The sequence below is a fragment of the Acomys minous genome (assembly GCF_964271855.1).
Source record: "Acomys minous genome assembly, chromosome: 4".
Classification (NCBI taxonomy): domain Eukaryota; kingdom Metazoa; phylum Chordata; class Mammalia; order Rodentia; family Muridae; genus Acomys; species Acomys minous.
Window position 1 is genome coordinate 36,722,662 of NC_140486.1, and position 23,770 is coordinate 36,746,431.

Here is a 23,770-nt window from a genome sequence, read left to right on the forward strand (position 1 = left end):
GAGGTAGGAAGTATACTCAGCTCAGCTCAGGATGTAACGTCACCCAAGCAGAGATGCCTTTCGGCTTTGATGTTTGTGCTAACCAGGCCAAGCTGGGTCTCAGAGAAACCAGACCGTTTCCCTTGAATCTACGATGGGACAAAGCAGATTTCAACTTCTGGAGTTTTCACTCGTGGGACCTTTCTTGGTGAGTTTTTATTTCACTGTCAGGATTCCTGAGGTAGACAAATGACAGGCTCAGTGGCAGTGCCAACATTTAGTGCTGGTGGTCGGGCCAGAGTCTTCTAGTTCTTTTTACACAATAAGCAAAGACCTACTGTGTCATCTGTGCACCTAAAATTATACAAAAATAGCACACCAACCACTGGAGACAGATACGCTCATCAGTCCGCTCATCAAAATAGCAAAAAACACAATCTATAAAACCTGAGTAGTTAAATAGAAAATGATCTTTTATTCATCAGTCCCCATGAAACACTGAAATGCATTCATCTTTCTTACGTCACCCAGCAACACCCCTTCTGTCAATTCACCCCCACTCCCCTAAATTAGTACATCTTTAAACTCAAGAATTTTTTTTCCTTTTCTTTTCCCCATGCTACTTACATTTTATTGTCTCAATACCAAAGCCAATCTAGAATCTTCTTTTTTTTCCTCCTACGTGTGAAATGGATGTTAATACCGGAGACTTCTGTCAACACATGTTCGGGATGACATGAAAGTTAGGCCCTAAGCAAGTACTTCAAGGCAATAACATGCCACTACGATTTTGAGACTCTAAGTTTCACAGACGGTTGTAAAAAGTAGAACTTGGTTTCAAAAGCACACGCTTACGATGGACGTTACTCATGATGTCTAGCATTGTTTATTTCCACAGTCCTGATTTCAGACATGCAGTTTTCTGCTTTCCTGAGCATTCAATCCGACTGCCTCAGACTTAATTCCTGAACGTGAGTGACAATCTGTAACCAAAGAGTCAACAGTAGACTGGGAAGCAAAAATTGTTTCAAAAGGATCAACGACAGCAAAGAGAGGTTCTTGGAATTTTGAAAGAGATACACAGACGTAGTAAAGGATAAAAGTGAGCCAAGATACACAACTTTATACATAATACAAATATCCAATGTGCCACCAACACAATTCCCCTAAAGCACAAAAAGTTCCAGCGATTAGAGCCACACTCTAAAGACTCACGTGTCTTTGTGTCACTTTCCATTTGAATTACCCACCATCTGTTTTTCCCCACATCATGCCATGCATTAAGACATTTTCAGCCAGAATTTTTGGCAATATGCTTTCCCCTCCCCCCCCAAATACAACAAGCCACACAGAAGAACTACCATTAATGTACAACAACTGGTTTGCATGGGGCCAACGCTTTCTGAAATACACATCTTTAAAAGATTCCTGTCTTCCCTTCACGAGTGAGCAGTGCTCCATCGTCACATAAATCGCTGCTGGTCACGCTCCCATTTCACGGGGCTCATATGTTCTCTTCATCCAACATTTTGTTGATGCCGTCGCAGAGTTTCTGTAAGTGAGGTTTAAATTTGCCAAAGGGATTATACAGGGCAGCCAAGAAATCACAATCTGAAAAGTGATCAAAGACATTATTGATCCGTCCATGCGACTTGGCGGTGAGGTGGCGCTGCACGATGTCATGCAGCAACTCCCGGCACTCGTTCAGCAGCCGGGACAGGACGTTGCGGTCGAAGGTGTACTCCACCTGGTGGAAGCTGACAACCGTCATGGCGAGCTGGTGCACCTTCTTCTTAAACTTCTCCATCAGCGCCAGCTCGTCCTGGTTGAACTGATTGTTCCTGTGGAGGACGGCCAGCTTGATGACCGTCTTGATGAGGTTCTTGATGACCTTCTCCGCCTCCTTCTTGTTCTGGGTGTACTCCTTGGTCACCCTGTAGAGTTCGTCTAGCACTTCGCTGCTGGTGTCGTCAATCAGGGTGGTGGCGATGGATTTGGATACCATTTTACCCAGGATCTTCTTTTGTGCCTGAACGGCCAGGTTTTTGGAATTGAAGACATCTGTGGCCACTATATGATAAAACAAAAAGGAACAAAAATATCGGTTAGCAGCAAGCAAAACAAAACAAAGCTCCAAGTACTAGGGAGTACTTCCCCTCAGTCCCTCACTATTTGCAGTTTGTCTCCCATTTACTGATATAAGACTCCGTTCAGGGGAGAAAAAAAAAACAGAGATTCAATATTTTGTGCATTTCTAGGCATTAGGTTCTCATATGTTGAATTAATTGGTTGATATATAATTAAAATTCCTTATACCTTCTGCTGTATAGTCAGTGATTTCTTTAGCAGTTAAAGTTGGTAACTTCCTTGAAAATAACCTTTGATAAAAAAAAAAATGTTTTGGGGCTGGTTTAGTGGTTAAGAGCAGTTGCTGCTCTTGCAGAGGACACGCATTCAGAACTTAGCACCTATGTTGAGAGGCTCACAAATGCCCGTAACTCCAGCTCTATGGCGATCTGACATCATGGGCACCTACACACATGTAGCATGTATTTGCATAGATGCCATATAGATAAAAATAAATCTAAAAATTAAATGTTATGTCTCATGAGGTAGTAAACTTTTGGGCCTTTTTATCTAGCTTAGTTATTAAAAAAATTTATTAAAATATTTAAGTCAACTCTATACCTATCTGCTAAGTACCTGCACACCTAGGTAGCTAAAAGACACTAATTTGAATAAAAGCAGGATAAATAGCAAGGCCATGATACTGAGCAAGTTCACACGTTTACTCCAGCAAACCCAAAGGAGAGTCCTCTTTTACAAACCAGGTACAGAAAGCCTAAGTGCCCAAGACATTGCTCATCGCTCTCCCAGCCATCCCACCCACTTTGAATTTCACTCCGACATGTCAGCTTTTGGAAGGTTACACCCCAGGGGGAGCTCACTGTCAGCTGCTGTTCCTGGTCCACTGTTTCTTTTAAGTTTTGAGGACATAAGCTTATTTCACGAGCCAAAGAAACACGCTACATGCAAAACATACTTTGGAGGCTCGGGTTGGCTTTTGGAATGCTGGTAACGAAACTTGGCAGATGTCTCACGTACACTGAAGAAGAGTCGCACAAACTACGGATTAGTGACATACAAAATGGGATGCTTCCAGCTTAGGGCACAGCAGCGAAAATGCCCAGCATTTGCTCCCCCATGGTCATCCTTCTATGTGCTGCCAGCAACTGGAAGCTTGTCTACGACTCTGGTTTTTCTCCTTCCCCCGGCCGAGGGCCTCAGGATTATAGTTCTCTGGCTATCCACTCTACCATGCGATCCAGGAAATTCTGCTCTCTCTGTACATGCCAGAAAAATGTACTTGGAGCAGTTAAAAATATAACCATTTAGTAACAAAGATGAACAGCTTAGGGCACTGATGATGTAAAAAGATTTCTAGTTTGGACAAAAAGCTAGCATCATTAGGAAACAAAATAGCAGGACCACCAAACCCAGGCTGGGAGGACATAGTGAGCAGTGACTGCCTCGGTGTGCAAGTTTTCTGCTATATGTAAAGTCTGCTAGATGTAAAGAGAATCCACGTTACATTTAAAGTCTGGATTCACGGCAGGTATACGGTCGGTCTCCTATGGGTTACTACAGACCTGTTGTGTAGAGTTCACCAGGAACACACAATGCTGTACATCTACTGAAACAGTTTCCTGGTGGAACCAGAAATGGTGCCCTCCCAACTGTCAATATAAGTTACAGAAACACGAAGTGAGATTGCAGAAGAAGAACAGAAATACAGAGAAAAGGAAAGTGAAAAGCGTTCCTTTTTTTGAGAAAAAGATCAACTTCAGTAAGGCTTCCAAGCTTTTAAACCGTTAGAAGCTTAATAGTAATCTACTCTTATTCCCGTCTCTTCAATGATTTGCCAAAGACTTAATTCACACTAATGAAATCCTACACGAGGAAATGGGACCCCAGCAGGTAATATTGCCACGTTATGGCCAAGGATTCTTCTTAATGTCGTAACTCCAGATACAGACCTTAACAACAAACCCAGTTTCCACAGGAAGGGATACACAAGTATTCTCGGACACATAACAAGTAACTGAGATTTCAGCAACGTATTTTATATAAAGATTCTCGTGTCTTTAATCCTGTAGAGATTGGCACAGAAAGAAACACAAACAGCTGTGTTTCCCAGATGGATATATATGCTGGGAAGTGAGGGAGGGGGTTAGACTCCTCTGTGCTAATTTCTCAAGATTGACCTTGAGACTTTACAGCTCATCAAACTACTGAGCTTTTCTTCTCATTAAATCTCAACATCCATTTCATGTCAAACATAAAGAGAAGCAAGAACTCTACAGCACAGCATTTTAGCTTCCTGCAAGCCAGGGAGGAGAAGCCAACCTACTGCAGACTAAGCAAGATTCCCCCCCTCATTTACAGTAACCGAGTCATAACCCAGACATGGAGGTTGATCTCTGAGGCTTTCCTTCTTCATGGCACTTTCATTTTTCCTCCTTGGATCAATTCAGTGCACTCTTCTCTCTCTCTCCACTAGGAAGACTTGCTTTCAGTGGGTTTATTTTTCACCATTAGAAATGGCCTGTTTTGAGCCAAGCAGGGGTTGTGGCTGACAGCTGCTTGCCAAAGATATGTGGTCTGGGATTATGAAATACGACTGTTTTCTTTCTTGGACACTGACTGCTGCCTGCCTTGCCTGCTCGGGCTCATTGTTAGTTGCATATTCTCTGTCGGGTCTTTTAAAGGCCTGGCACATCTCAGAGCTAATCCCAGACTGCATTTTTCTCCTTTTGTCTGGTCTCACTCCTATGTGATCCCATCTTCATGGCTTCAGATAGCATCCATGTGCCAATGACTCCCACAGTCCTAACTCAGCCTTGACTTCTTGACCAGACTCATTTTGCAAAAACATTTAAGACCATGTTCTTTTGAGATTTTGCAGGCCTTGTGGATGTACCAGGCTCCTAACTGAATCCTTGTTCAACCCGTCCTGTAAAATACTCCCTCTCTCCATTGCTTACGGCCTCAGTGAGCAGCATCTCTGCTGGGCATTGCTCAAGTCAAGAGACCCAGGAGCCAACCACCGTCTCCTCATCCTCCCTTTCTCAGCCCACTATCATGGTTTTTTTTTTCCCATTTAATCACTCATCAGTTTCTAAATGTTATCCTATTCCCTCTATCTCTGCAGATGTCATCTAATTCAGCTTCTTCCTAATGTCCTTCCACACTACAGCCAGGGTCTTTTGAAAATGCACATGAGGAAATGAGGGTCCATTTAAGTTCTTTGCTAACCACTCCTGGTCCCTAAGATCACTATTTACCTAGTTGTTACCAGCTCTCCCTCGGGTCCCTAAGATCTCCAAAAGCGGACTCCATCGATCTACTTCTCTGGGCCATGCCCGGGCTCGGGCAGGCACCAGTTTCTCCCATCTTGTCTCCATACCTAAGTACTTCTCAAGGAAAATGTTTTGGCTTGAAAAATACAAGCCGAAAATACATATTTGGGTGTTTCTGTTTGCTTATTTAAAACTTAGAGAAATAGGCACTTGTTTTAACTCACTAAATATGTGGGTTTTTCCCCCATGTAAGCATACTTCAGAAAGTGGTTTTTCTTACCACCAGCAATTAGTTTTCTCTAAAGAGGAAAGATTTATTGTACACAAAAGGAGTACATCAGAAAATGATAATACAGATTTTTGAGTATAAGCAAGGTATAATATTTCTGACTTGAACTGCAATGGAAGATTAGCCACACGGGCCCACTTCTGCTTCTGGCCTGGTCTGTGTTTAAACACGGGACAGAGAGATGGACCAAGGCATGTCCCTGGACGCAACTGAGAGGCGCATAGATGTTCTCCAAGAAGACAGTGTTGAGAATATCTATCAGCTGTTTACGATTAAGATGGATTCATTTGCCTTGGAAATAGACATGGAAATTGTTGGCAGAAGAAAAAAAAAGTAACACCACATCTAGCATGTGTGAGGTCCTACTCAATTCCTAGTTTGGGAGAAAAGACTGTTCTATCTCCCTACCCCCAACCTCCCAATCCTCCACCCCTCAACCCCCCCACCCCTGCTCCCCACCTCTAGGACGTCATAAAATAGTCCAATTCAGCAATGTTTCCTGTAAAACAAACCATTATTTAGGGAATCCTGATTTTACCATCAACAATCATAGAGCTGGAGATAAATATTGATGGTAAAAATATTCTGACCCATGTGTGCAAAAAACAAGGGGGGGGGGAGGGTTCAAAAGAAAACAGAGAGGAAAAGCTTATTTTTTGATACTATCAATGAATGACAAGCATCATTTTCTAAAAAGTAACAAAAAATGGCCCACAACTGCCAATACTGCACAATACAGGACTCAAGTCACTTTACATGTCTGTCAATGAGCACATCATCTTTTCACTCAGCAGGTTTGTTATACTTGCCACTTCCGACGTTTTACCTAATTAAATTCTATCCAGTGGACACAGAAATGAGGCGGGCGGAATGAAAACCCCTTGGAGAGCGCGTGTAGCCATTGGGTGGAATTCCTAAGTGTAGCCATTGGGTGGAATTCCTAAGTGCTCTTTAAGTAAACAATGCAAAAGCTTAGCTCTGCTATACTTGAATAATCCCAAATGTAAATAGACTTAGAGGAAAAAGGCATCTTTAGGAATATAAGGTAAGGGTCAGAAACAGGGTGGTGGTGGCAAATGGCTGCAGTCTCAGCATTTGGGAGGCAGAGCCAGGCAGACCTCTGTGAGTTCAAGGCCAGCCTGGTTTACAAAGCGAGTTCCAGGACAGGCAGGGCTGTTACACAGAGAAACCTGCTGTGAAGGGGGAAGGGGATGGGGAGAGGAGGGAGAGAGAGGGGGGGAGGGAGGGAGAGAGAGGAGAGAATTGAGAAGCAAACTAAGCCCTGCCTTGCGAGCTCAGCTGGCCGAGTGTTAACTGCCCCACTCTGGCATCTGGCAATGCTCCGGGTGAGAATGACTGCGTATGTATCCTGACACCAGTCTTCACACAGAGAAGTCTGAAGTAGGAAATCAACAAGACAGAAAAGAAATGAAATCAAAGGGAGAGGAGAAGAGAGGAGGGGAGGGGAGGGGAGGGGAGGGGAGGGGAGAGAAGGCAAGAGTAGGGTAGGGGCTGGAGTGGGAAGGCTGTGGCCAGTAGAAGCTGCATATCTATACGAACTGTAAGGGCAGCTGGCCCTGAGAAGATTAAAAGTAGCATGCATAGTTGGAGAGAGGGCATGTGCCAGGCACCTTAACACAAACCATATTTATGTCTTCAGAAGGAAGAGGCCATGCTAGAGATTAGGCCCTTAAGTTGATCCTCAAACGCATAGTGGTGTGTGTTTATTCTCCTGATGCCAAATGGCTAAAAACTATCAACATACACTACCCCAGGGACAAGGATACACCCCGTGTAATCCAGTAAAATATGTGCTCCTTTTAAAGGCCACACAGAAGATACACGTCAGAGAAGACGATGACTATCAAGATTCCTTTTATTGTCCCTCACTACTTTACAGTTTGGGAAAATGGATGAAAACGGATAGGGTGAAAGAACGGCTCAGTGGAGGTGAGCCTTAGCACTCCTGTCTGCATAACTTAGCTGTCCTTCGAGTCACGTGCTAACAGCTTGCCTTGCTTCCTCATTATCTCAGGTAAGAAAAAAATCCTCAAAACATCCAGTCATGAAGTAATCATAAAATTACACCTTCCAACACATATTGGGATTTTTTTTTTTTCTTAGCAAAAGGATTTAAAGCAGAAAAGGCTTCAGTTAGTGGTCCCCTTCTGTGGCATTTCTTCCCAGCATCCTAGAAAAGCGCAGTCTACATAACAAGCCCAAACACTCTGCAACTAATGAGTGAGTGAGCTACTGCGCAGCTCAGGGCTATTGCTGGGACCCAGTTTCCTTGTCTGTGAGCTGAGACTGTTGGTTCTACCTCCTAGGATGGCCCCAAAGATTAATAAACAGACTGCATGGAGCGGCCACACTGCCTACCATACAAAAGCTCCTCTGCAGACCTGTGTGCAAGCACAACACATTCAACTTCATATGTATCTGGACAACTCTAGTTATGAATTGCATTTGGGCACCATCGATCAACTCCTTCTGTCAGTACCACGAAACTGAGCAACGGAAAGCGCGAGATGGTTGTGTGGAAAGAGAGGCCTCATGCAATCAGCCGAACAGCAATGTATATTTCCATTTCCACAATCACATCGAAATATACATAACGCATTTAAATCCTCTGCAAAGAAAATTTTAATTTCTGAAGGATTTCGACCTCTCTTAGTAACAGATTCTACTGCAGGAACACAGAGAAAGAGTGGAAGGGCCTTTGCTCCTCTGAGAACAGAAAGAATGCCCACGACACAGAGACAAAGGGGACACAGTTGCAACATGCACGCGGAGCTGCGCAATAGCAACAGCTCGGAGAGGAAAAGAACCCAAACTACAGCCACAGAGAAAGCCACAGGTAAAGCCACACTGTGGCACCACCACTTGGGGCCCAGCCTTCCGAGGCTGCCTAGGGAAGCAGAAACAAGGGGTACAGGAAGCCAGTGACGCTAAACAAAGGGCTCACGGTGGAGGGAACTGGGATGTTAAGTCTGGGTGCAATTTGATTTCTTCAAAGTTGTTTCCCCATCTGCTAAGTTGTGTGTGTGTGTGTGTGTGTGTGTGTGTGTGTGTGTGTGTGTGTGTGTGTGTGATTTCCAGGTGGTGTTGACTGTAGTGAGATCTAATGACTACATTGATGAGTCAGCCATCAACGTGCTAGGCTCCTGAGGGGTCTCAAGTGACCTCTGACATCACCAACACACACCCCTTGGTGTGACTAGGAACCTCTGAAGCAGAGATCACTTGAACAGAGGAACCAGTTCAAACACACCGTGACCTTTCCATTCATTTCTGTTCATCTCTTCTATTTGATTATTTGTGGACAAGACAAAATAAGCCCTGAAGATGACACGGAGACTTTCGCTATACAATCACAGGCTGTTCTGTTGCATTGACACTGAACCTGTTCACGATTTTTGAGGTTAACTGTGTGTCCTTTATTCATACGCCGGATTTTGTGACGATTTTGAACATGTCAAGTCAGGGAGACACTTCAATGGGTGAAGCATGAGGATCTGCATCGGATTCCCAGAACCCATATGAAAAAGCCACATGTGGTGGCATGTCTCTGTAACTGCGGCATTGGGGCGGGGGCGGGGATGGGGTGGGGCGGTGGTGGGTGGGCGGGCATGGAGAAGTGGGTCCAGGGGCTTGCTGTCCAGCCAGAATAGTGTGTTTGGCAAGTTCCAGACCAATGACAGATCCTGGCTCAAATGAGGTGGACCGCATCCCTGATAAGGACACCACATGATGATCTCTAGACTCTACAAAGGTGTATACATGTACATATATACTTGCGCACACACATGACCATGCCACCAGACACACACAAATATAAAAGACAATGTTAGTTGTTTCACCTTTTTTGTTTGTTTGTTTGTTTCAACTCTTTTAATGTTGTATTATTAGACCCAGCTCTGCCTTTTCCCATCAAAGTTCGCTAGGGACCATTCCATCCCATATTGCCTTCTTGATGGCATAAACTCTGACAAGACATCCATCCCTATTGCCTCCAGAAATGGAGGGAAATTTGGTGATGTTTAGATGAAGCAGTACAGTTGGATCTCAAAGAATGTCTGTTTCATAAATGTTAGGACAAAAGCTAGAGAAACAAATATGTTTTATGGCTGCCCAAAGTCAGGGCAAGATATATATGGCCGTAAGAACCCATTAAATTATCTTAGGAGAGATATAAACAATAGACAGTAATATAGTGGCCACCGTTAAAAATAGTTTTGTTAATTCTTTGAGAATTTCATACAATGTATTTTAGTCATATTGACCCCAAGTCTTTCCCCTAGATCCCACCCCCAATTTCATCACATCTTTTTTTTTTTTTTAATAACACTTCACTCTAATTTGTACAGACCTTATACTTCCAGATGTGGGGCTGACCACTGGAGCATGGCAGACCTACCAGAAGCCACATCCTTAGAGAAACTTGATTCTTCTCCCCACAGAGGCTTTACACTCTCCACAATTCTTCAGCTACAGTGCTGGCTCAGGAACCCCTCCTCCTCTTCATGCTAGAACGCTAGCTGGGCAGCCATTGCTTCAACAACTCTTACTATACTGTCCCTGGAACTTGCATTATCTTATTAGAGTTTCACAGCCATCCTAGAAGGAAAGCTATATTACCACCCATATTTTTAGGTGGGGATCTCTGAGGCTCAGAAAAAAATAAGTTACTTTCTTATAACAATATATTTTGGTCATATCCCCTGCCCCTCAGCTCCTTCTAGAGTGTTCTTATCTCCCTGTCTACTTAAATTTATGTTCTCTCTCTTTCTACAGGAAAAAAAAAGCACATTAAAAAAAATATGGAGTTCCTTTTGCATTGGTCAACTATTCCTGGGCACAGGGCCTGTCCTGGAGTGTGGCTGATACCTTTAGCAAACTCCTCTCTTCAAGGCTCGGGGATCTATGTGGAAAAGGAAGCAGAAAGATTGTAAGAGTCAGAGCTGGTGGATGACTCCAAAGAAACAGATCCAACAGGATTGAAGACATATGAACTCATAGAGGCTGAGGCAGCATGCACGAGACTAGGTTCAAACCAGACAGAATCCCAGCACCGAGAAGGTCAAGTAGACACAAAGTCCCTTGCTAAGAAGCTATTGGCAACTGATGCCTGCTGGGAAAGGGAAAATTAATTTTCTCTGATGGAGTGTCACTGAACCTGAGTTCCATTCAAAAGGCCACATGGCCAGTGAGTGGCAAAGATGAGTTTGGAAGCAGACATGCCCCACGCCAATGTGTTCTCTAAAGGACTGGTATGAGGCGTGAATTTTAGAAATAATGTTTCATGTTAAAACTACCTACTGAGTACCTAACGATGCCTCTCTAAGGGAAGGGAAATCAAAGAGAAGGAGGAGGAGGAGGTCCAGCCCAACTGAACCTCAACAGCATGTGTGTTCAGGAGGTACCCAGCCAGCTGTAAGATATTATAGAGTTTAATCTAAAAACAAACAAAAAAGGAACAAGAATGTAAAGAAATCAAGTGAAAAGTCTCTCTCAGCCTTGCCTCGCTCCCTGCACCGTTCTGATCTCAAGCCTTCCTTCCAAGAGGCGACAACTGTTCTGAGATTGTTGGCATCTTTTCAGACCTATGCATAGATCTGCCCCTGCATAGATAAGCAAATATATGAATAGATCCCGAGCTATGTGAAGAAGTCTTGAAGGTCCTCCGCCTCTTCTATTTGATTCTGAGATAGAGTTTCACTATGTAACAGCTCAGGCTGGCCTGGTCCTCGGGATCCTCCCAAGTGCTAGGATTACAAGTGTGCCCCACCACACCTAGACTAAGGCTTGTGATTCTTATGGCATGTCATTTCTGAGTGATGAAAGCACACAGACACCGTGTAGGTGTTCACAGTTCTATGCGTAACTGATATAAAACGACAATGTGATGAGGAACACGGCCATTCACCTCTGAGGCTTACTTCTGCAACGGCAGTAGCAGGAGTCCTTTATAAGTGGGGGGAGGAAGCAAGGATGTCTTCAGTCTTTAACGAAAGGTGTAAAAGGGGGGGGGCTAGGCACTGTGGTTAAGATTATCATATAATTTATCATCCAAGTGGGATACCCTGCTACAGTATGATACACTATGACAACAGATCTGTAACTGCCTCAGGTAAATGCAAGTAGCTTTCCTATATGAAAAAGAAAGGAGCAAAACTAAGACTTTACTCAAATATTTATAAGAAATTTCTTGAGAATCCTGCAAACGTATTGGTTAGATTTGCTTCCAAACTTTGTTTATAAACAAAAATACTAGTTTTTGTTTTGTTTTTTACGAAGTTAACAGGAATCATATTGGTGGTGTGGGGAGAAGTCTCTCTAGTTAAATAGGTCTTAAAGGAATGTAGAGCAAGGCTCCCTTTGGAGATGCTCAAGTATCCATGCAGTGAAGATGTATTATTACTTTTGCTTAATTAAGTCTTTCAAGCACATTTCAAAGAGGACTCAAGAACAAATTTGTAGACGACAAGCAAATAAGCCAATTGGATAACAAATGATGAGAGCTCTTAGTATTGCTTTGGAACGGATTCAGAGTAAATCACTGCAAAAAAGGGATGGGCAAGACAGGCTAAGAGTTGAAGGTTTCTCCAAAGGGGCTTGGCCTCAAAAGAAAAGAAGATTCCTGCCTTACAGAAATTAGTGGCTATATTCCAGAACTGACATATAGACTTCCTACTGGCTAGTGAGGCATTACAAATTCTGTTCATTGGCATCCCTACAAACCAGGAGCCAAAGTATGGATTTTAGAGGTGAGGGGAATGGAAACAGTAGCTGGGTGTAAGTTATGAGGACCTTAGAAACACTTGCTATTAGGTTTCTCTGGCAGCATCTGGTGCTTGGTAAACTGCCCAAGAGAGAGGTAACAGCTACCCAGGGCAGAACTCAGTGTCCTGGGCCACTGATATCAGTAGTGCAGCAGGTGTCCTGGCAATTGCGGCACTGACTGCATCGGAGTCTCCAGGACTCCAGTCTCGGAGACTGCACTTGGGAGGAGTGAGTGACCACAATGTATACTAAGGTTCCACACGGTTCTGGGGTACGCTCCTAGAACCCTGGACTTAAAATCCTGAATAAACATGTATAGAGCAGAGTCACATTGAAAACAAGACTCAGTGGATAAAATCCCCTTTTCAAAATGTTATGGAAATAGAGATGTGGGGATCCACAGAAAATGATTTCAAAGAAAAGCCTCTTCACACTCAAAGAGTTTGATAATGCAGCGAGGAGGGTAAAAAAGTAAGCATGTTTCTAGATGATGCCACAAAGCAGAATCCAAAGAGCGCCTAATTCCTACAGACAGGATTGAAACTAAATGAAACCATCTTCCAATCATTTATGCAAAACTGACTGTAGTGAGCTAATTTTTCTTTTCTTTTCAGATTAAGTAAACCTTTCCTTATTTGCTATGTTGAACTGGGAAACGCCAGTTTTCCTCAAAGATGTTTCAAGTGAGCTTGATTTCTTTTATATATTTAAGTGTGTGGTGCCTTTCCACTGTTGACTCAATACAGTCAACAGAATACAGTTATACTCAACACAGTCTATCACAATGTGGAGAAAAACCCTCTAGAAACAGCTTTGTGATTTCTGCACTTTTCTAAGTCAAGCCCTGCCACTTGCCAGAGGCCCTGAACCCTGATGAATATTTATATTCACATTTAGAAACATTTAGAGAAGCAAAAACCAAATTCTAAATCCAGTAGACTAGAGTGAAACTGAACATCGAGCCAGCTCGCGGACTGGTACCAATAGTCAGCACACACATTCTAGTCTAAGCAGGTTGTTTCTGGCCACATAGTAAAGACAACCTAACAATATAATTACAGTGACCACTCTACAGTTAGCAAAATACGTCAGAACATTTTCATGCACTTAAAAAAAAAAACCTGGACCTATAATTTATCATCCCCAGGAGGCAGAGCAGCAAAGTGTGGTTGGGAAGCCAAGGTGTGCAATCAGACAGCTGAGTGACGTCACTTCTTATTAGAGCAGCAAAATTACGATGATGCTCATTGTTTATAAATGTTCTACATCCCCCGTCTCAGCTACATCCCCCGTCTCAGATCTTGTTTGCCCTTTCTGCACCCAAAATAAGCAGCATAGGTCTTACACATCAGGAGACAGAAAACTAAAGAGAAATCATATCTGACTACCCTTAGCCTGGTCTCTATCCCTGCCCACAAGGGCTTCTCACCCTATAAGCCACAGCTGAAATATTACCTTTTCTAAGAAAGCTTCCCAGATCCAATGGCCAGAATACAATTTTCCTTCTAACCTGCTTTCTGCTTGATAAGGAAGTTCAATTTCTATCTTACCCTAACTGCTTATAATCCTTGACAAGTAAGGCATCAAGTCTCTTGTCTCTATATTCTTCAAAGTACTTAACAAATGTCCTCGAGCTAACATGGAATGAACAAACTGCCAACTCTCTAATCTACCTCTGTGGACCCCATTGGTATATTTTACAACTAAAGACATGTCAGAAAAATCAGTTCAGTTCCTTATATCTAGAGCTTAAAAAAAGAAATTATTTCTACTCTATGGCTAAGAAAATAACCTTGTAAATGAAATATAGACACATTCCATGTGGTAGTGGTGATCAAGCACAGAGTCTCACGTGCATTGGGCAATCCTTTATGTTTTGAAGAAGTAACATTTCTACAACACTGATGCATTTTTATTTGTAAATCATTGTTTTTCTCCCCATCTTTGGCCAAACCTGCTGAAATAACTAGCTACTTTGTTGGTAGAGTGATAATATTTACTTAACCTAATTTTTGTAGTAAATGTTCTGGAGTCTTCCATACAAATATCTCAAACCCACCTGCGTGAGGATTTTTAACAGCAGTAACCTGGTGTCCTCACCCTGTGCATCTCCCAAATATGCATCTTGGCACAGCCACCCAAAAGTCTGGTCACAACCTTTTCCCAGCAATTATATTAAAATACCAATGTCTTGAGGGCAGATCCAGCTGAGGGTAAGCAAATAGTGAGAGGAGACTTACAGGCCTTTGAGTAAACTACTTTACTTCAGATATCAAGGCTCCCATGTTCTGCGGCACTATGATACACTCAAGCCTCTGCCCTGGGTGCTCTTGGAAGCCCTGTTCCCCGCTGTCTGCCATTTTCTTTCTAGTGCTGTATTCCCTAGCAGATTCCTCTAATTTGAGGGGCTCAGAAAGCACTGCAGAGATTGCAGCCTGGACTCCCCATGTTCTGGGTCTGCACGGAGCAGAACTGCAGTTAGTGGCTGAATATTAAAAAATTGGGAAAAATCAATGTCAAAAATCTTTGTTTCCGATTTTCTTTGAACAATCCTAAGATCTGTGTATAAGAAGCTCACATTCTGACGGCACCATGGTACTCCCGAGCTAAGCTGTGACCACACTCTTTGGAAAGAGTGTTCCCTGGCCTTCCGAGTGGTGACCTCAACCTGCACCATATAAATGTAACAAGATTTTTAGAGCAACTTCCGAAATTCCTACTGAATGGTCAGGAATTAAAAATCCTGCCCAGCAGCTCTGATCTCTGATTTGGTCCCAAGTGATTCTGAGGTTTTTAGGGCAGAGGATGTTAAAGCGGGCACGAAGGCCTTAAACAAGAAGATGCCTCATAATCAAGAGGACAGAATTCCTGGCCTGGGTACAGGCCTAACATTCCAGCGTGGCCAGGCCAATCTCCTGGCCTCTAGACATGCTAATATGGGAAATAATTAATTCTTTGAACTAAAGCCCTAATTCAGGCTTATTGAGTCAACTCTTATTAAACAGGTAGTTACTCTATTCCAGTTTCTTACTCCAAGATAGTACAGAAAAAGAGAGTCACGTCTTAATGAGTTTGAAAAAGAACATCTAGAAAACAAACAAAAAAGAGGGATTTGTAGGAAATATTAAATAGGAATCTTTTCTATCAAATACCATATTTAGGGCAAGTAATTAATTTTATCTCCCTCACCTTGTATGACTTTTATGCAAAAGTTTTAATCCTCCCTCACCGTTCTAGGAATTTGATGTCCTAGGGTCGTGACCTGTTCCTATTCTTCCTTCATTTCCTGTGCATCAACTCTTTTCAAACTAGCCAACTGTTGAATTAAACTGTGAGACAGAACTCTAGCCAATAGGGAAAAGACACAGTCACCACCACAGTCAGAATAAAAAACCAAATGTATTTCCTGTCTCAGTGTGTTTGCTCATCTGAGTGCACCCCCTTGATCAAGAGTAAAGTTTGTTTTGTTCAGATCAAAAACAAAGAAACAAAATATACCCTGCCCCAAAATATGTTTATACATTAGTATGGTGGTTTGAATAGAATTGGTGTCCATAGATTCCCATATTTAAATGATTAGCAACTAGGGAATGACATTATTTGAAAGAATTAGAATGATCAGGAGGTACAGACTTGTTGGAGAGTGTATCACTAGGGGTGGGCCTTGAGGTTTCAAAAGCCCATGCCAGGCATAGGCGTGCTCTCTCTCTCTCTCTCTCTCTCTCTCTCTCTCTCTCTCTCTCTCTCTTTCTCTTTCTCTTTCTCTTCTCTTCTCTCTCTCTCTCTCTCTCTCTCTCTCTCTCTCTCTCTCTCTCTCTCTCTGCCTACAGATCAGGACGTAGCTCTCAGCTCCTGCTCCAGTGACTGCCTGAATGCTACCATGCTCTCTGCCCTGAACATAATGGACTAACCCTTTGAAGCTGTAAGCAAGCCCCTAATTAAATGCTTTCTTTCGTAAGAGTTGTCTTGGTCATGGTTTCTCTTCACAGTGCAAGAACAGTGACTAAGACGATTAGATACCAGAGAACGTGTATGGGCCCAGGAACCTTAAGAAATGAACACAAATTAGGTGTAATTTGTGAGTTTCTCAGGAGGACTTGCAGGGTAATGTGATGGGAAAAGTGAGATTGATAACGACTAGTGTTCATAGCATTTTATGATTTACCCACTGTGGGGCTTGGGATGAGAATGGCCCCAAAGGCTCACAGACTTGAAAGCTTGGTCCCCAGTTGGTATAACTACGTGGGAAGGATTAGGAGTTGTGGCCTTGTTGGAGTTGATGTGTCAATGCGGGGTGGGCTTCGTGGTTTCAAAAGCCCACACCACTCCCAGTGTGCTCTCTCTGTCTGTACCTGTGTATCACACATATGTGCTCTTAGCTGCTGCTCCATACCATGACAGCCTGTCTGTGACCATGGTCCCCACTTTGATGGTCACTGACTACCCTCTGGGACTGTAAGACAGAATAAACTCTTTTTAGAAGTTGCCTTGGCCAGGGTGCCTCTTCACAACAACAGAAAAGTAACTGAGACAGTCACATACTTCAGCTCTATTTAGTGCCAAATCTCATTTCTATATAATGTGTTAACTAGGTCATGGAGAGGTGGTAAATTTGCCAAGTTTATAAAGATCCTAGGAGGAAGCTGAACTGGATGTCACCATATCAATGTGGAACTCTAAGCGGTAAATAAACTTAGAGGTGGGGGGGGGAGAGACTTCATTTACTCTGTCATTTTTCATTTCAGATTTTTAAAAAACTGTCTATCATATGGTGAGCAGAACACCTGCTTACAAGAAACTCATATTCTCAAGGAAGAGTCAAGGCAGAAACAAGCACATGCGCACTATGCAGTGATGGGGGCCATATGAAACAGAAGTGTGGAAATTTCAGAGTATATTATCAGGGAAAGCCTATCGGAAAAGGTGACATTCAAGAAGAAACATGAAGAAAGGGCCAGAAGCGACCTTGGCCTGGTGTTAACTCCCAAGTTTCTCTCACAAAACTTTTCTTGACCATGCTGCCCAGCTCTTACTCGAGTAGGCATTTGTGTACTTATTTCCTTCCATTTTTACCTAGAGTAAAATCCTTGTAATTGGTTATACTTTATTACGTATTCCTTGCTATAATAAATGTCCTGTTACTCTCTAGTATGGTCCTTCTGGAGGCAGGAGGACCAGGGAGGAATAGGACATGGATACTGTTTCTATGAAACATAACCAAAATAAGTGACTTCACATGACGCATTTTCCCAGCAGTTACCTAGCTACTCCAACTACTCTTATACAACGCTGCATACCTCAATGTCATCTTTTCGGGAAAATATTCTTGTCATTTAATAACTAATGACAGGCATAAAAAACAAAACTGTTGGGGCTGGAGAGATGGCTCAGAGGTTAAGGGCACTGCCTGCTCTTCCAAAGGTCCTGAGTTCAATTCCCAGCAACCGCATGATGGCTCACGACCATCTGTAATGAAATCTGGTGCCATCTTCTGGCCTGCACGCAGTCATGCAGGCAGAACACTGTAAACATAATAAATAAATAAATCTCTTAAAAAACAAAACAAAACAAAAAACAATCTATTGATAGTACTTAGAACTGGTAGAGATCACTGAATACCTACACTCTGAAGAGAATATAGTTCTTTTTTTAGGATGTTTATCTGTATTTAACTATAAAAAGTATATTCTTTACAATTTATTTACAAAAGAGGAGCAACCTAGTGTCTGAGTAAAATGGCTCAGTTGCTAAAGTACTTGCCATTTTTTTTTTTTACAGGCATGACAACCTGAGTTCTATCATCAGAACCCACATTTTAAAAAAATCTGGTGTAAGGGAGATCCAAGATGGCGGCGAGCAGTGTGGACCGTGTTTAGAAGCTCCACTAAACAACTCAGGGAACTGCACAGAATTCTGAACCAAGAACACCGAGGTCCCCACACCACTGCAGCAGGAGTGCTCCACGGTTCGAAGGGACCAGGGTGCAGAGGACCTGTGTGCCCCTGCACACAGGAGGAGCGTGGATCTTCTTGGATCTGGTGTAGTTCAAACTTAATAATCTTCACATGTCGGGACAGAAGGCAACTTGGGGCCCACTGGACAGACAGACACCCTTCCCTACTCAGAGAGCTTCAAGACAATGAGAGGCCCTTCCTCAAAAACAACATGGACGACCATGGCCTCCACACACAAATGTACATACCCACACACATGCATACCCACATAAACATGCAAGCACGTGCATGTGTGTACACACACACACACACATACACACACACACACATGCGCACACGCGCGCACAGAGAAATCTAAGAAAGCACAAATTTACCTTAATTTGTTGAGAAAGAAAGAAAAAAATTAGGGTGTATTTTATTTTTACCCTCTTATTGAAACTGGCCGGCTGAAAATTATATTTAGAATTTAAAATAATAAAGCCACTCTCAAGCCTGAAAGACAAATAGTTTAGTTTTAAAAATCACAATCCTATGATGCTGACTCAGACATGGTATGTTAGACTCATTCTTTTCAGTTGAAGTAAAAAGACCATTACAGTCTTTTCTTATAAGAATTGAAAAACATCCCCCTGAACATATCAACTTGCTGTCTTGGAGATGGATTACTTCTCTAACGGTGGATATCAGGGTAAAATAAACTTTGGCAAATAACACAACAAAAATGGGCCATTCTTGTGACCTACTGCCAAATATCAACAAAATAAATGTCTTCTCTCAAAAACATTTTGTCAGCCCCCTCCTTTTACAGCTTTCATCGCACCCACCCACTCACTGTTCCTGCCATCCGCCACCTCCCCACCTCTTTCATCAGCCCCAGCTCTAGAGATGGAAGAGGGAGAGCAGTGGCTCAGAGGTCAACCCGGGGTCACCACACAAGTCCTATTAACGTGTGATGGTTCTTTCCTTCTGGAAAGGTTTTTGCCAGGGCATTACCGAAAGCAGTAGGTAGCAAATTCATCCACTTAAAACTTAGCAAATCCTGCAACTTACAAGCCTGTGGCTGCTGCTGTTCAGTTGGACCAAACACCACCTCTTTTTTCAGTTGAGGAAAAAAACTCTAACACAAAATCTACACTGCCACCATTGATTTTTTTTTTATTATATCCACATATTAAACAACCATCCATAGCACTTAATTTCAGCATGCTCCTATACTCATCAAAATGGGTCCCTATAACATTTTAATTTTTTTGTTTTTGAAATTAGTAAAAAAAAAAATATAAAAAAATTGGAGTCCTCCTTCTCCTCCTCCTTCTTCATTGTCATCACCGTCTTCATTGTCAAAAAACAAAACAAACTGGCCTCCTGACCACAGTGTGTGGGGAGGGCTGGAAAGACAGGACCCCTCCAATTTCCTAGCTGTCCATTTGGCACATGGGCAGCTCCCTACTCCCCTGGTATATGAGTTATCATCTCTGGCTGGAATGGCCGTGGTCTCACACCATTCTGAGTCACTTTACAAGAGCCTGTGATAAGGGTCTTGGTGACTTATGAGCTTGTAATGCTTTTATTCTTAGGCTGTCCATCAAACCGGGCAAAGGGGAGACAGCTAGACACTCCTCCACAATTCCCAGGCTCTTGCCAACTTCTTTACTCACCTTTCCCCTCATAATGCTCCCATCTTCAACCTCAAGATCTTTTTTGAAGTCTCCATCTAAAGCCATCTTATATCCATTTTGGCCACATCGTAAGCCTGGTCCTTTGAATACCACTGTTATGCTTTGTTTTCTACCTACTACCTGTATTTTATTTTCTTATAGCGACTTAACATACTTTTATTAGAAAATAAACTTACTTAGAAAGGGCACCCTGCATTCCTGGATGGGAACGACATTATTCTCGTTAACAATCAAAATAATTCACTATTTTTTTTTTACATAAAAATTAATTCAATGGAAAAAAGTCACCAACAATATTAGCTGCTACCAGATGCTGCTGTTTGCCAAAGGCCATGAGTTGTCTGTAGCTTAAGATTACAAAAGTGAGTCCTCTGACCAAGAGGTTACATAGCCCAAATATAAGCATTATCTGGAATGATACAGATTTCTTTTTTTTAATGGAAGCACCTGGTCTCATGATGTGGTTGAAGATGACTGAATACTATGTCTGGGATCTCCTACAATCATTCGCTGTAGTAGTGCTAGCAGCACCATGTTGTTTTGGGAAACAACCACATGCTTCGTTCCAAGCTTCACAGCAATGTCATCTATATCAGTAGCTTTGCCCTCAGATACTTTAGCCTCAGATATTTGTGTGTGTGAAACATCCTCATTGTGCACTTAACTCATGTGGGTGTCTAGTAATTCCTTGAGGCTGAGTTCCCAAAGTCAGCAACAGGTCGTCCACATTTCATTTTTTTCCTCTGTTGAAGCTACTAGTATTAACTACCCCCTTATCCTAGTCAGATTCCTGTCTTACGCCAGCCTTGACGTCTTTGATGAGGAGAGTAATTGCAAAAATTCTAAACCAGCTTCTACATGAACTAAAACATGTCTCAGCTGATGATGTGCTTAATTGTGTAAACACCCAGGGATGTGTATGCGCATCTTTGCCCTTCTCTCACTGTAGGTATCACATGGCACTGAAGACAGTTCTCAGAGACCCCCCCACTCCTGGTTCTAAAAGCTACCCTAGGCAGAGCAAGTTCTATTTTAAAAAGAAATAAATGTAGCTAGAAGGCAAGAAAGATTAGTTCGGGTGATTAGTGAGGTTTCCCAGCTTGTTTCTTGGGTGAATATGGGATGGCTTTTCTGGCATTATTCAAGATTCATAAATGTCCATGAAGAAATTGATCATATTCCCAAGGCCGATGTGGGAGAAACAAAAGCTTCTGAACACAGGATTAACTAACACAATCTCTAAGAGAATTATTGAGAAACAGTTTTTTGATGGTAAAACATTAAGTTTTCAAAGTATCCGAATTAACTTTCTCAAAGATTGAAGGCCATGCAGAATCCGCCAAGGCAGTATATCGGTCCCACTTTAAAGGCCCGGAATACAACTTTACTGAGTCAAATGACTAACAAAGTTTATGGCCACATTTTTGTTCTTGGGAAATAGTTTTTGATCCTATCTGTCAGGTATTTTACATTAAGTCTTTTAAAATAACAGAGCCTCCCATTAAAACATTGTTTCTATGGAAAAGATGATACTTTACTGAAAAAATGTATTATAATAGTCTCACAGCTACAAAAGGTAGAAAGTATCTCTTTGTCCACTTTGTGGTGTTGTAACAAATATCGAAGGCCAAGTAAAGTTCTGGCAGCTAGAAAAGATACCTGCAACTGCTGACTAGCTCAGGTTTCAACTGAGTGTGTAAGTAGTAAAATTCACTAGAGTTCATGCAGAGAATTGAGTGACTCCCAGAAAGAAGCCAAACTCACAGGATGGCTTTACTGTTACCAATCCAGCCCCATGAGACCTAGTCCACCCAAGGAGATGAGCATTCATCCTTTCTGAGAGTGGTGTGTGCCCCTATAACCTTATAGGCCCTTCTTGATCAAGACTTGACTATTTCTCAATACTGCTGCCACTGGAAACTTTGGAAGACAAAGCACAACCAAAGCATAGCACCAGCTAAGAATAACACTGAATTTCTCTCTACGACATGAGACTACATCATACTTACAAGTCAGTTCTTTTGAATGTATGATTCAGTTTCAAAAATTGCATATTAAATCTACCCATCGCTAACTAGTTTTTCCTTGACTTTAAGGAGGGATTGTGCTTTTAATTTTTCTATTTATGCCACCTAGCTCCCTGCTTTGGGAAAAAAATGCTTAAGGGAGTTAATGATTTGCCAAAAGGGAAGGGCTTCCTTGCCTCTGTTTTCCACATCCATCCTTACTGCCTTTCGTTGATCTTGGAATGAAGGAAACAGATGCTGGCACATGAGATGTGGTCTCGTGCGGTATTTTTAACCTGTCAGCTGTAGAGAGTTAGTCTTTATATAGGCAATGGCAAGTGTTTCTCTGTACCTTTATTTCCCTGAAACACACAAATACACGAATGCCAGAGTTACGCCTACATTCCAATGCAAGGAGCTTTCTACTGCAAATAAACAAAACGAACCTCACACACTGTCCTTGTTTATCTGTGCATCACTGTGGGATAAGCCATACCTCACTTTGTCCAGCCAGAATTTATAAGCTATTTAAACCAGTGTTTAGAGGATTTAGCTCATATCAAAAGGGAGTTTAATCCATGAGAACATGTGTTTAGCATATACAAAGCAAAGAATCTCTTTCTATTATATCTGCGCCAGGGTGGGGTGTAGCTTCCTAGCAGAGTTCTTGCCTAGCAGGTGTAAGGTCCTAGATCCGCAATACACACACACACACACACACACACGAGAGAGAGAGAGAGAGAGAGAGAGAGAGAGAGAGAGAGAGAGAGAGAGAGAGAGAGAGAGAGACTCTGACTCCATTACCATCACCATTAAACTTGCACTCCTATAAAATGGACCAATACCAGATACAGGAAAAGAAAAGTGCTATACAATACTTAGATTAAGATTCTTTCCTTCCCAAGATTTATGGTGAAACAACTCTGACAGGTCAGATGCTCCGGTTTACCTTTTCTTGCTGATTTAGGGCTCACTGCATCTTGATGACTATATTAATATTATGTTAATATATTTGCATATGGTAGGATATCTATATATTTTATATTCCTATATATCTACCTCTATTTGTTATGTGTATATCGATCATCTGTCTGTCTACCATCTATCTATAATCACTAAGTTAGCCGAGGAGGAGCTTGGCCCTCTGTAGTAGGGTTAGCTCATCAGCAAAGGTCTTAGTAACAGCTATTTCTATACCTAGGAAAGCCCAGAGCTTTGGGAGGATTTCCTTCCAGAACAACTCAGACCATTTAACCAATAGGCAGAACTTCGAAGCACATGTATTTAGGGTTAGAGGGCTGAGGCATTTTTGTCAAAGTCTGATAGAGTCTATTTTCTCTCATCTTCTGTGTATGTATAAACTTAGGAAAGCTTGAGTTCTAACTGTTTCAGGTAGCAAAGAACTGCACAGCCTTCTTTACTCAACTCAAAGCATTTTCCACCTGGAGGCATACCCTGTTTTTCTCAGTTACACCATTTCCACCAAGTAACACCATTCTTTACTCCTTTAACAATTAAAAAAAATAATTCACTTAGTTAGTAGGAAGCTTCTTGGGGTGAGTGGCATTCTTGTTGTTGGAACACATAAAAAATTCTACAGAAGGGAAATTCCACTGAATTTTAACAAGGATTTTTTTTTTTTGGCAGAAAAAAAAAAGGGGGGGAGAGAAAGAAGGAAGGAAGGAAGGAAAAGAAAAAAGTTGCTGGTATTCCAGACATG

At 42.2% G+C, this 23,770-nt stretch overlaps 1 protein-coding gene across 4 annotated transcripts in view; it reads right to left on the reverse strand.

Annotated features, from left to right (window-relative positions):
• Positions 1 to 431: 431 nt before the first annotated feature.
• The window catches only part of TNFAIP8 (TNF alpha induced protein 8), a 114,780-nt gene continuing 91,441 nt past the window's right edge, over positions 432 to 23,770 (reverse strand). For all 4 annotated transcript variants that reach the window (XM_084779748.1, XM_084779747.1, XM_084779745.1 and 1 more), the window contains exon 2: positions 432 to 2,049. In XM_084779748.1, coding sequence (XP_084635874.1) covers positions 1,484 to 2,049 — 566 coding nt within the window. In that variant the 3' untranslated portion in view covers positions 432 to 1,483. The remainder of the gene's footprint in view (positions 2,050 to 23,770) is intronic.